The sequence below is a fragment of the Mustela lutreola genome, chromosome 12, assembly GCF_030435805.1.
Source record: "Mustela lutreola isolate mMusLut2 chromosome 12, mMusLut2.pri, whole genome shotgun sequence".
NCBI classification, from domain to species: domain Eukaryota; kingdom Metazoa; phylum Chordata; class Mammalia; order Carnivora; family Mustelidae; genus Mustela; species Mustela lutreola.
The window spans coordinates 62,021,611-62,036,059 of NC_081301.1; the positions used below are offsets into that span (position 1 = coordinate 62,021,611).

The 14,449-nt window shown below is 40.4% G+C and overlaps 1 protein-coding gene across 1 annotated transcript in view; it reads left to right on the forward strand.

Moving 5' to 3' along the window:
* GLDC (glycine decarboxylase) overlaps positions 1-14,449 on the forward strand; it is a 93,808-nt gene that overhangs the window by 76,280 nt on the left and 3,079 nt on the right. Inside the window, exons 21-23 of the mRNA XM_059141445.1 lie at positions 1,103-1,214; positions 8,525-8,620; positions 13,365-13,537. Coding sequence (XP_058997428.1) covers positions 1,103-1,214; positions 8,525-8,620; positions 13,365-13,537 — 381 coding nt within the window. The remainder of the gene's footprint in view (positions 1-1,102; positions 1,215-8,524; positions 8,621-13,364; positions 13,538-14,449) is intronic.

The following is a 14,449-nucleotide window of genomic DNA, read 5'->3' on the forward strand; positions in this document are numbered from 1 at the left end:
TAATATCAACTCTGGCTGTTGTTAAACATGTAAATGACCCTGAGTATGGACAACTGTAAGACAAACCATACAGATTGATTCAGGGGGGATTTAGGTCAAGATCGCACAAGATTTCTGGCAATTACCAAGACATTTCAATTTCATAGTAAACAAACATAAGCTCTCCCAAGTGCATGTAATCTAAGATGCTTTTTCCTCTTTTTTTTTTTTTTAATTTAAATTCAGCTAATTAACATATTATTTGTTTCAGAGGTAGATAACACCCAGTGCTCATTATAACATATACCCTCCCAATGTCCATCACCCAGTTACCCCATCCCTCCACCTTCCTTTTCTCCAGCAACTCTCAGTTTATTTCTTGTGATCAAGAGTCTCTTGTTCTGGGGCACCTGGGTGGCTCAGTGAGTTAAAGCCTCTGCCTTTGGCTCAGGTCATGATCCCAGAGTCCTGGGATTGAGCCCCGCATGAGGCTCTCTGCTCAGGGGGGAGCCTGCTTCCTCCTCTCTCTGTCTCTGCCTGCCTCTCCGCCTACTAGTGATCTCTGTCTGTCAAATAAATAAATAAATAAATAAATAAATCTTTAAAAAAAAAAAAAAAGTCTCATTCTTTTTTCTTCCTTAGATAAAACACAGCAGCCAATTTTACCTTGTTGTAAGCTTTGTTACTTTGTTACTATCATAAGAAATACAAAGTCATGTACCAAGGAGAAAACTAAAATTTATTGAGAATTTATTTATTTTTTAAAGATTTTATTTATTTATTTGACAGACAAATGACAAGGAAGCAGAGAGGCAGGCAGAGAGAAAGAGAGGGGGAAGCAGGCTCCCTGCTGAGCAGAGAGCCCGATGTGGGGCTCGATTTCAGGACCCTGAGATCATGACCTGAGCTGAAGGCAGAGGCATTAAGCCACTGAGCCACCCAGGCACCCCGAGAATTTATTTAGATAAGACTGGCAGACCTCCTTGTTGGGATTTTATACCCATCTGTAATCCAGAGTGATAGCTGACTTCCTTTGTAAGTCAGATTTTTGGGGGTGTCCTTGATTGGTGTCCATTAATTTTACTTATTCTGTGGTTGATGACTCTTTCTCTCTCTGTTGCAGATGATGGGAGGCAAGGGCCTTAAACAGGCCACAGAAATTGCTATATTAAATGCCAACTACATGGCCAAGAGATTAGAAAAACACTACAGAGTCCTTTTCCGGGGTGCAAGAGGCAAGTATCAACCTTAGTTTACCATCACCTTGGTATCAACCTTAGTTTACCATCACCTTGGTTTTTTTCTTGACCAAGTTTCACCTAATGATTTTCTACAGTGGGTAGGAAATTTCCGTTTCTTAGCATATACCAGAGAAAAGCATAGATTTTTTGGAAATAACTTCTATTTAGTGAACAGTTTAGGAGTATTAGTATTAGTATGAGTATTTGGAAGGCTGTGTGATGCAGTTCGTGTACACAGCTCAGGTCAACAAGGAGCTACACCCACTGAGAGATGCATACATAAATACTGAGAGCTCATTACCTCACAAAGTGCTATGGGAATGCCTCTAGAAGAGTGGAGTAATTCAGACTGGACAGAGGAGGGGTGAAATAATTGGGAGAGACTTCTGGGAGGAGCCCCTTGAGATGAACCTGGATGAGAGAGGAGCGGACCCCGGTAAACAGAGACTACAGCAAGCCAGAATTGTCTAGGTGGTGGGAGGCTTTGGCTGGGGTTGATAGGTGGGATAGGAGGAAGGGAAACAGATGAAGAATGAACTTGGAGAGGCAGCTTGGGGTCTTGAAGATCTCAAAAGGCTCTTAGCTTTATCCTTGAGCCAGATGACAGCCATGAAAGGTTTTTTGATCAGGGGAATGACAGGGTTAGGAGAATGATAAAGTCATTAAGAAAATTGGGAGGGGATGAACATCCTATTAGAAGTAAAAACAATAGGACTTAGTTACTGATTATTTGAGTGTGAAGAGAATTTCTGTGTAAGCCTCTTAACGCTGACAATAGAGGTACAATAGTTGGAATAATAGAAGGGGGAACGAAGTTACCCTGGAAGATGGGGAGGGGTTGGAGCCAGATCTGCAGAAATCTGGCTTTGGGCACAGACTCTACGAGCAGACTCTTAGAAATGGTGAAACCCAAGGAAAGAGTTTTGAGTAAATAGGGCAAGACCCGTCAAGCAGATGGCTACACTAACAGGGATGAGCAAGAAAGGAGTACCTGGTGAGGGAGGGTTCCATGCTTGAGGCAGCCGTAGGGCCTCTGCATTTGTCACAGTACCTCTCCCAAGAAAAGCCCCTGCTGGTCCTGTGTGTCTCTGTTCTGGTTACACCTCCTCCCTGAAGCCCTCTTATCCTGGCAGAGAGAACTACTCCTTCCCTTGTTCTCTCCACGACTGAAGATTTCTCCCTCTCGGTTTCTTGTCTGGCTCTCTCCATCAGACCTTGAACTCCTGCAGGATAAAGACTGTGCCTGCTTCCACTCTCTAGCACGTATACCTGTCAGTCATGCCTGGCCAACCATAAATGTATGCAGTGTTGCACAGCAGAAACAGACTGGTCTTATGACATGAGTCTTAAAAAGAACCTTGCCTTTAACAGTTGTGAACATTTTGGTCACCTTTGAAAGAATTGGGACAAAAATGATAAGGCAGATGCCAAATAGAAATGAGCTGAGAAATGGATTGAGGGTGGGGAAAAGAAGGGAGAGGCATTCATGGTTTGGGGGAGTTATTCATGGTAGTGAAGGCAGCGGACAGGTGGGAGCTACTGCAATAGGATGCAGTTTTGTTTTGAAATAAGAAAAGAACATGATTTGGGCACCTGGGTGGCTCAGTTGCTAAAGCAACTGCCTTCGGCTCAGGTCATGATCCTGGAGTCCCGGGATCAAGTCCTGCATCGGGCTCCCTGCTTGGCAGGGAGTCTGCTTCTCCCTCTGACCCACCCCTTCTCATACTCTCTCTCTCTCAAATAAATAAATAAAATCTTAAAAAAAAAAAAAAAAAAAGCATGATTTTAAACTGCCAGAGAAAAGGAATTGAAGAGGGGAAAGTGAAGCTACAACAGAAGGAATGATAGATGGGTGAACAAAGTCATCCTGGAAGTGATGGGAGGAAAGGGTGCTAAGAGCCAGGTAGATAGGCAGCACATTGGCTATGGGCACAGAATCAGAGACAGGGACGGATGGGGACTTGCAGGTTGGAGCAGAGGGACAGCCATCAATAAGTAGCATGGGCCACAAGAAGGAGGCCGTTCTGACTGTTTCTCTAGCTCAGGTGGAGTATATATCTACACCTGGGATCTTGCCTTAAAAATATGTACCGAAAGGGTTAGTTCTGGAGTTTGAAAATAGAAAAGCGCTAAATAACTAGAAGCTCTGGTTAGGAATGCTCCCCAGAGATTAGGAAAGAAAGTTGTGGACAATACGTCTCTAAGCAATACAGTAAAATGCTTCTGAGGTGGGTAATGAAGAATCTACAAGAACTACTAATTAATTCATTCAAACAGAGCTCCATGTATCCTGCTTATGTATTGGCCTTCAGGATTAATTAAGTATTTGTTTTGCCTGAGTGTCTAAGTAATTTGTGTATGCTCACCAAAAAAATTGGGAAGATAAAAACTATGAGGAAAGAAATATAATGATCCATGGTTTCATCAAGCAGACATAACCACAATTAATATTTTGCTATATTTCTGCTTTTACATTTAGACCATTGAAATCACATTACAAATACAGTTTGTGTCCTGTTTTTTTGTTTGTTTGTTTTTAATTAATTTTTTATTTTTTATAAACATATATTTTTTATCCCCAGGGGTACAGGTCTGTGAATCACCAGGTTTACACACTTCACAGCACTCACCAAAGCACATACCCTCCCCAATGTCCATGTGTCCTGTTTTTTTAACTTATCTTATATTGTGATCATTTCCCCTTGTCCTTAAATGTTATTTGAAAGTAGCTACGTTGGTTCTATTATATGGATATACCAGGATCTAGGTATAATGTTTTCCCCCTAGTTGTTTGCTTTACATTTGTAACAATGCTGCAACAAATACCTTTTTTATTTAGATTTTTAAAAAACATTTCTGATTATTTCCTGAGGTTAGAGCTGTAGAAGAAAAATTGCTATCTCAGAGAATGAATGCATTTAAGCTCTTGGTATGTGTGGCCTGGTTGTCCCCACAGAGAATTTGTACCAATTTATTTCATGCTAATAGCGTATGAAGTGACCATCACACGAGGGCCTCGTGAATACCAGGTGCCAGGCTGAAAAGACACCACCAACAAAAACAAAGTATCTTTGCCATTCTGGTGGTTGAAAAAATGATCTTTTTGTTTTAATTGACAAGCTTTAGGGTGTTTTTGTTTTTCTGTTTTTTTTTTTTAAGGTATTTGAAATTTACTTATGATTAACTTTATTTGAAAACTTCATTGAGGCAGAATGCATATACCATACAAATGACCCACTTTAAATGTACGATTCACAATTTTTAGTGTGTTCACACAGATGTGCAGTCTGAAGTTTAGTTTTTTATTTTTATTTTTTTAAAGATTTTATTTATTTATTTGACAAACAGAGATCACAAATAGGCAGAAAGGCAGGCAGAGAGAGGGTGGGGAAGCAGGCTCCCTGCTGAGCAGAGAGCCCGATACGGGGCGATACGGGGCTCGATCCCAGGACCCTGGGATCATGACCTGAGCCGAAGGCAGAGGCTTAACCCACTAAGCCACCCAGGCGCCCCTGAAGTTTAGTTTTTTAAAGCAAGATTGCATGTGATAAAAAAAAAAAAAATGCAAGTATCTGGACTGCATGGGGGTACAGTGGCAGTCTAGCAGAGAAAGTGAACAAGCGTTTCTCAGGTACCCACCATGAGCTTAGCATTTGAGTGACTGCTTTAAGCAGAGACGGTCTCCATCCTCGGGGATTTGCAGCACAAAATGATAGATGCAATTTCCATTTGTTCTGACATTTTATCCCAGAATTAAATAATAAATTGTATTTCTCATCCCACGCAGAGATTACAGATTTTATTACCTAATCCCAAAGTTCATGAAATAAAAAATTGTCTCATGTTTGGTCTGGTAAACACATTCATTATATAATTTGAAGCTGAGTATTCTAGGGCCTAGAAAAGAATTACCACCATACCTCCCGAGGGCCAAAATAGAAATGTTCTTAATAAACACATTGTATTCCAACATGTTTAATGGCAATGTTAAAAGACCATTATTCATCTTAATCGTATTTACTAGTTCTATATAAAGGACTTTGGAATTACAGATGACTATGAGGCAATAATTTTAATGAACTCCAGGCTTCCCTTTATGAACTATTTCTTTGAGAGATTTGAAAATACCAGCTAAACCACTAAGGCTTATGGTTTTCTGAAGTAAGGAAGTGACAGGAAAGAATTGGGTTGGGGGAAAAGCAGTAGTATTTAGGATGAGGAAAGAAAGGAATTACCTCAGGTAGAATGGTATCTTTTTTTGTTTGTTTTAATGATAAATTCTTATTTATTGAAAAACAGGGGCGCCTGGGTGGTTCAGTGGGCTAAAGCCTCTGCCTTCAGCTCAGGTCATGATCCCAGGGTCCTGGGATCGAGCCCCACATCAGGCTCTTTGCTCCATGGGGAGTCTGCTTCCCTCCTCTCTCTCTGCCTGCCTCTCTGCCTACTTGTGTTCTCTGTCAAATAAAAAATTTTTAAAAAAAAATAAAAGAAAGAAAGAAAAGAAAAACATCTAGTTGAGTGTTTTTTGTTTTTTGTTTTAAGATGGAACCTTTTTTTAAAGGAGGAATTAAAAAAATTCACAGATGTCTACTCTAGTGGGAGGCTAAGCTTATGGATCTAAATGGTGTTTCTGTCAGGGGAGTAGGCAACTTTATTAGTATCCCAAAGTTTTATTTAGGTTCTAATTTCTTAAATGCCTATCCCTTTTTGACCTCAGACAAACCTAACACTGCCTGGAAATTCCTGTTCCTCAGTTGGTTTCCCAGTGTCCTTTATGGGCAGATATGGGCCTCATGTGTAGGATGGGCCTACACATCCCAGGCCAGGAAAGTGACCCTCCTGAGGCCAGAGGCCCCATCTACCTGACCTCATTTCCGAGGAAACATTCAGTTTTGCAGTTTTGATTCGATTAGTTATGGTCCCTGGATTGCATCTGAAAAGCTTGACCAAGCCCTGATTGCCCTCCTAATAAGGTTTATGAGCAATTAGTCAGTGAGTTCCATTTATTTTTTAGGCAGTCACTCTGAGGATGGGGAGCTTAGAGCCAAGCCACTTTTATTTTGGTTTTCCATCATGCCACCCTCCCCTCCTTGGTCCTTTAACTTGGTATCTTTTCAGACTCTCAGCTATAGTCATGGTTAGGCCCAGCAGGAGCATCAAATCCAAAGGAAATTCAAACTTGTGCTGATCAGTTTATGTAATTTCTGCTTCAGATTGCCCTGACTCACCATATGCCATAGAAGGTTTGTGTATCTTTTCTCTTTAAAAAATACAAACAGGGCGCCTGGGTGGCTCAGTGGGTTAAGCTGCTGCCTTTGGCTCAGGTCATGATCTCAGGGTCCGGGGATCGAGTCCCGCATCGGGCTCTCTGCTCAGCAGGGAGCCTGCTTCCCTCTCTCTCTCTCTCTGCCTGCCTCTCCATCTACTTGTGATTTCTCTCTGTCAAATAAATAAATAAAATCTTTAAAAAATAATAATAAAATAAAATAAATAAAAAATACAAACAAAGATGAACATCTTGGGATCTGGCCTCTAAGAGCCACCAAGAATCAGTTTCACCTCCTTCAGGGCTCAAGTACAAAGAGAGAGAGATACACTGAAATTACACTGTTTCCATTGAACACCTTAGGATATGGATTTAGAAAATAACATCTGAACCTTATTTTGAAAACCGAGCTCTTTCCAAACCACCTGGCTGTGGTGGGGGCCCTGCAGAGGCAGGCTTTGTGTTAACAGTACTGGGCGGGGCTCCGCGTGACTGAACTTCTCTTTGGAAGACTGCCCTCTGCCTGCCAGTGGGAGTGACTCCTTTCCTCCATCGTGTGTCCCTCTCCCCCTTCGCCCACTGAGCATCCTTCAGAGCAGTGAGTTCTGTTAGCCTTCTTTCTTGGGTCACTGTCACAGTGCTGGGATAGCTGCCAGAGGGTCAGAGAAGAAAGGTTAAAAGTTGAGGCTGGGCTACCAAAATGGGGTAGGGACAATTTTGTATTTAGGATTTCTAGACTTAAATGATCTCACCATTCCCACCCTCCCCAGCCACCCCCAGCCCCACCCAGTACTCCAATTGGTCGCTTCTTTTAGGTACCTTTTCCTCCCTGACTACCTAGCTAAGAATACAACCTTGTACTTTGGAATCCCACTTCCTACAAATTTAATCCCCATCATTGTTAGGAAAAATATTTTAAAAATACTCAGTGAGAGTATATTTAAAGCTTCAGGTTCTCATACTTTCGTTTTCTAACAAAACCAGTCCTTTCTTACCTAGTCATTACATAAGAAGCAGAGCAGTTACAGATGGTCTCAGGGGCTATTATTAATGACTGGAGCTGTACTCAGGCTTGAGGAATTATGTCCACTCTGTATTTATAAGTAAGATTCATTGTTTGCTGAGATTCCAGAGAAGTAGGTTAAGAAGAAGGTGTACATTATTATCTCAGGAGCAGATACTTTCTTAGAAGGAAACTCATCAGTTGTGTGAGACATGGAATTTGGATGCCCCCAGAAATGTTGTTCTATTTATGGAAATGCTGACTTAGTTGATGACTTATTCCTGCTGACAGGTGGGTGATCAAATAGCTCATGCTGAGCCGATAGCAGCCTAGGCCTGGAGGGCCATTAGTGCAAGGACTAGAGCAAAGTGAACTGACTTCCAGAGCCTTTGGCTTCTTCAGCTTCTTGCCACTTGTGGTGTGGTGTTTGACAGTCCCAATTTCTGATTCTCAGCTTGAAGCCTGAAACCAAAATCACAAGAGCCCCTTTGAAGAATCACATACAATTACGTATATGCCCTACAGATATAGGTTTACTATATATTTATATAGACTCAGAAGAAAGTTATTTGATGCTGGGGGCAGAGTTCCTGAAAACAGTGTCAGTGCATCTTTAGCTCTAGAAATAATTTTGTAATAAAAGGGTCAGGCCTGTGATGATATGTTTAACTGTTGGAAGTAGATTTTATAACTACAGAGTAGAAAAAATACCATCCCCAGGAATCTCTAAGCAAATCCTGCAGCAGTACATCGGCACCTGAGTCCCAGCTCCCATCAGCCTCTTGGCTCAGGGGTGTGTTGTGCACTGAAGATCGGACACATTGACCTGACGTGTTAAAAACATCTTTATTTTTACAATTATTTTTATATTTTATATTTGATAAAGTAGATGAGGTCTTTGTTACCACAAATAAGTTTGGCAAGTGACCATGGCTTCTTGGTACTTTGTTGATATGTGCTAAAAAGCTGATTTATTTGTTCATTTGCTTGGGTAAAACAAGCTGCTGCTAATCTTGAGCTGAAACAATTTTCCAGGTTATGTGGCTCATGAATTTATTTTGGATACAAGGCCCTTCAAAAAGTCTGCAAATATTGAAGCTGTGGATGTGGCCAAGAGGCTTCAGGATTATGGTGAGTGACCTTGTGGGAGCAACTCCTTTTAGGGCAACTCAGGTTTTTGACATTCATGCAATTTTCCATGCTGACTATGGGCCACTTCCTCAAGGCACTAACCACACGTGCAGGCACCATAATAAACTGATCCATTGGCTAAACGGTGAGCACTGGGTTCTAGGCAACCTTCAAAATGATGAGAAAACACTTTCCCAATGACTGCATTGGTAATATCCTTCAAAAGATATTAAATCATATATCCTGAATCGATAGGCATCCTAGAAAGAAGTCTTTGTAGTTAACATAATTAAAAACCCCAAAGAAAATGGTTGCTGTTTCCTATATTTCTTTATTTTTTTTTTACATTTTTAACTAAATTTTTAATTTAAATTCCATTACAGTTAACATACAGTATTTGTCAGTTTCAGGTGTACAATATAGTGATTCAACATTTCCATACATTACTCAGTGCTTATCATGATAAATGTACATTCCCAGCACCTATTTCACACATCTCCCCCACATCCCCTCTGGTCATCATCAGTTTGATCTCTGTAGTCACGAATCTATTTCTTGGTTTGCCTATCCCTCTTTTTTCCGCTCTTTGTTCATTTGTTTTGTTTCTTAAATTCCACATACGGGTGAAATCATATGATACTTGTTTTTCTGTGACTAATTTATTTTGCTTAGCATTATACTCTCTAACTCCCATCTGTGTTGTTGCAAATGGCAAGATTTTAAGCTTTTTTTTTTAATGGCAGAATAATACTTCATATACAACATCTTCTTTATCCATTCTTCAGTTGGTGGACATTTGGGCTCTTGCTCACAATTGGCTATTGCTGATAGTGCTGCTCTAAACACTGGGTGCATGTGTCCCTTTGAATCAGTAGTTTTGTGTCCTTTAGGTAAATACCTACTAGTTCAATTGCTGGGTCATAGGGTAGCTCTATTTTTAACTTTTTGAGGACGCTCCGTGCTGTGATCAAGAGTGGCTGCACCAGCTTGCATTTCCACCAACAGTGCAAGGGGGTTCCTTTTGTCCACATCATCGCCAACACTTGTTGTTTCTTGTGTTTTTTAAGTTAGCCATTCTGACAGTTATGAAGTAATATCTTAGAGTTTTGATTTGCATTTCCCTGATAATGAGTCATGTCAAGCATCTTTTTTATATATCTTGTGGCCATTTGGATGTCCTCTTTGCAGAAGTATCTGTACATGTCTTCTGCCTTCTTTTAATTGGATTATTTGTTTTTTTTTGTATGTGTGTGTTGTCTTGCTTATATTTCTGGTAAATTCTTACTCCTTTTCCACTCTTGGTAAACAAAGGAGTTCATGAAGAGATAAGTTGATGTAATGGTTAAGGAAGTAGAGCAGGTAACGAATAGAAGTGTTCGAGACCAATGAATGGCATTTGAGTGTTACAAGCACCTCAGTTGTGGCATAGCTGTTTTAGCTGTTTCTGTAGATGAAGGAGTAGGCTTCCCTCACCTTATGAAGAGTTTCTTCCACCATAGGAATATGGTTTCATAAAGACAGTGCAGTTTTCTGGGAAGAATTTTGAAAGACACAGGCCCTTCATGAATTAGTGGATGTTCATTCAGCACAGTCCTTATTGAAATATATGTTTTAGTGCCATTATCAATAATATCAAAGACACGTCTATTCTCCGGCTAAGGTGGGGAGAACTTTGCCTTTCAGTGGGTGTGGAGTTCTATCTGAATTTTAATAATTTGAATAACTTCTCTTAATAAGGAAAGTGAAAGCTTCAAAAATTTAATAGTTTCCCTAGTGCATCATAACGGGAGTCCCACATGTGTAGCTCATTCCTCTCCTGAAAGCACGATCTTATTATGCAGAGTTATAATATGTGCAGTGGGAAAGCCAGAGAAAGTTTTCATTAATGAAATTAGCAGTTACTCCCTCAAAATCTCTTGGATGCTCCTGTAACCTGACGTGGCCTTCAGGCGAATGACTGAGTGATGGGCGATTCATGCAGGCTATAGATTCACCTCTGAGCTTTCTTGTCTGCCTTACATGTCTGGCAGCAGCAGCATCTGCAGGGAGGGACAGGGCAGGTGAGGAGGAAGTTGTCACTGAAGTTACAACCCAGTACTTCAAAGTCTTGGTCTATCTCCAACCTTGACATTATTTTGACGTTTGATAGGGGGATTGCCATACTTGCCCCAAGTCTAGGTTGTACAGGTGCCTAGCGTTTTGTAAACACCTCAGAACGAACGTGTTTAATTAAAGTGAGAGAATGAGGTGCCTGGCTGGCTGGCTGTGGAGCATGCAACTCTTGACCTCGGGTCGTGAGTTCGAGCTCCACATTGGGTGTAGAGATTACTTGAATAAACTTTTTAAAAAAATGTGAGAGGATGAATGAATAGCTAAGTAAAATAAACAAATAAAAGTCCATCAAAAAACCCCAAAACAGCAATTGCGAATGACAACACAGATTCTTAATCACACTTACTGGATCAGAGTTTCCAGGTAACCTGTATATTTAACAAGTACCCCACAGATGAGTCTTAACAGCAAAAGATGGAGCACGCTGCCCTGGGGGAGAAGTTTCCAAATTTAGTAATAAAAGTCACCAGGGAGTTTTTAAGACTCATAGATTTCTGAGCCTTACTTTGGACTTCCTGAATCAGGGTGAAGATCCAAGAATCTGTGTTCCCAAGACAACTCTGATGGTTTTAAGATACAGGAGCTGCTATAGCAGAATATGTTGGGCTGAATTTGCTCACACATGAAATTGAGGTTGGACTTCATGGGTAATGAGATTAGCTTGTTTTAAAAAAATAAATGCTGGGCGCCTGGGTGGCTCAGTGGGTTAAGCCGCTGCCTTCGACTCAGGTCATGATCTCAGGGTCCTGGGATCGAGTCCCGCATCGGGCTCTCTGCTCAGCAGGGAGCCTGCTTCCCTTCCTCTCTCTCTACCTGCCTCTCCATCTACTTGTGATTTCTCTCTGTCAAATAAATAAATAAAATCTTTAAAAAAATAAATGCTTTTCTGGTTTGAATGACATAGTTATATGTCTTTGTGAAAACTTAACTAAATAATTTAAGATTTGTGCATTTTACTTTATGTAAATTTTATCACAAATACATGTGAACAAATACGAAATTCTAGTTCATAATATGCATGCTGAAGTATTTAAAAGAACAGTGCAGTGATGACTGAAGCATACATTGAAATGCATCAAAACTAAGGTGGAGGGGCGCCTGGGTGGCTCAGTGGGTTATAGCCTCTGCCTTTGGCTCAGGTCATGATCCCAGGGTTCTGGGATTGAGCCCCCGTGTTAGAATCTGCTCGGCAGGGAGCCTGCTTCCTCCTCTCTCTCTCTCTGCCTGCCTCTCTGCCTACTTGTGATCTGTCAAATAAATAAATAAAATCTTTAAAAAAAAAAAAAACAAACTAAGGTGGAAGAATGAATACCTGATTAAGCAAACAGCATTATTTTAGAATCTAGGTGAATGGTATATAGGTATTCATTCACTCTGTAGTCTTCTCAACTTACTGTTTGAAAATGTTTATAACATGTTGAGGAGACAGTTCCTTCAAGCACACAGACATGACCCTAAAGCACCCCATGTGATTTATGCAGATCAGAATTTGGCAACCATTTAAAATTAACTGACCGTTATAGCAGCTTTGGAGCTGTTCATCATCTTTTAACAGTTTCATAGAAAAAGGGTAAGATGTGGGAAAAGGTGATTTTAGCCTTTGTCCAGGAAATCTCTCTGAAGCCTGTGTCTTGTTGATTCATTTTACATATGAAAACTTTTGGAAACAGAAATACGTTCAGTCTGTATTCAGTGTAAAGACAAAAGGCTTTCCGTGTACCAGTCAAGCCTCAGTTTCGTCATCTTTGGCTGTTAAGACTCATCTGTGGGGGGTGCCTGGGTGGCTCAGTCATTAAGCATCTGCCTTTGGCTCAGGTCATGATCCCAGGGTCCTGGGATCAAGCCCCACATCAGGCTCCCTGCTCAGTGGGAAGCCTACTTCTCCCTCTCCCGCTCCCCCTGCTTGTGTTCCCTTTCTCACTGTGTCTTTCTCTGTCAAATAAGTAAATAAAATCTTAAAAAAAAAGACTTATATGTGGGATGCTTACTAAATACACGGGTTACCTGGAAACTTGGATCCAGTAGGTGTGATTAAGAATCTGTGTTGTCATTCTCAGTTGCTATTTTGAAGTGAGTAATACTCACTTCAGGCTTATGGTTGCTATATTGTTATTTAACTTGTGATAGGCTATGATATTTTAATTTCTCTTATACCTGTAATACACAAGCATTGTAGATTCTAAAACAAAACCAAAGGAAATAAAAATAGTTTATATTTTGGTGATAACCCCTATTAAAATTCTAGTATTTATTCTTCAAGGTGTCTTCCTTCATAATAAATACTTTGTCACTTTTTTTATAAAAATGGAATATCATTATTATGTAGCTTGCTTTTTTTGACTTCATATTTTTTAATGTTTACCCAATTTACAAATACAAATTTACTTACATTTGAATGGCAATTTATTTATTGTTTGGATACCCTGTAAAACTTAGTTAACCGATCGTCTATTGTTGGATGTTTATTTCCCCTATTTTTCTTTTTCTTGCATAAACAGTGCTGAGATGCAAATTATATATGTAAGCACATTTATCCAGTGATTTCCTTGGGATAAATTTTAAGACGGGGAGGGTCTCTTCTAAATTGGAGAGGTCAAAGTTAATGACACAAATTCCCCTATTTCCTTCACAGGCTTTCATGCCCCTACCATGTCCTGGCCGGTGGCAGGGACTCTCATGGTTGAGCCTACTGAGTCAGAGGACAAGGCAGAGCTGGATAGATTCTGTGATGCCTTGATCAGCATTCGTCAGGAAATCGCTGACATTGAGGAGGGCCGCATTGACCCCAGGGTCAATCCACTGAAGGTGTGTAGGCACTGGTACTTTATCCAAAATGTTCCATAGAGAAGATTGGGTATGGCAGTGTGCCAACAACTCCTGAACTCCCATCAGAAGATGAGATTATTCTTGCCTAGAATAAGAGGATTCTTCTGAAAAAATTCATTACTTGCAAATTTAAATGTTCTTGAACAACGTAGTAGCAGTTACTCAAGCACAATGTGGATGTTTTGAGATATGTTTAAATTTTGTTTATGTAATTTTTTTGTCATTGTGGGAGGCATATCTCCCACATGTACCTGACTGGTTGCCAAAGGAGGGATCAGAGGCTGAAGAACTGTGTAGTTGGGGAGTCTTACCATTCTGTGTATCTGTTTGATACACTCTAGTGAGATTATTTACCTTACAAACTCTGGATAAAGACAAGTTCTTATATTGGAGCAGTTATTGCTTAGAACATCTAATTGGTAATTGGCCTTTTATAATGTTATGGCCTATTTTGGAGAAAATCTGAAACATGTTTGTTGTGAGCTTGTGAGTCTAGTCTCTTGTTAGGTCCAGACATTAAGCTGGGGGTGGGGGGTCATGAATTGAATGTGAAGACTATGGTTGTGCTATTGTGGTCCCAAGCCAGAGAACAAGTCTGAGATGATCGGGGAAGCTCAGGCAAGGTCCAGAGTGTCCAGCTGAGGGCAGAGTACCTGGGCCAAAGGCTGTTAGGAGAAGGGATCTTGCTTATTATTACTTCTCTTTTCTGTGGATACTGCTGATTCTAAGGACTTAGGCCATCTTTAAAAATGGCAGTAGAAATCTAAAGAACGTAATACTGAGTTACAAAAACAAGTGGGGAATAATATTCACAGAATGATAATTAAGATTTTAAAATGTGCCCAACTCTGCTATATGCTATTTATGCATATATATGCAGTAATAGTATAA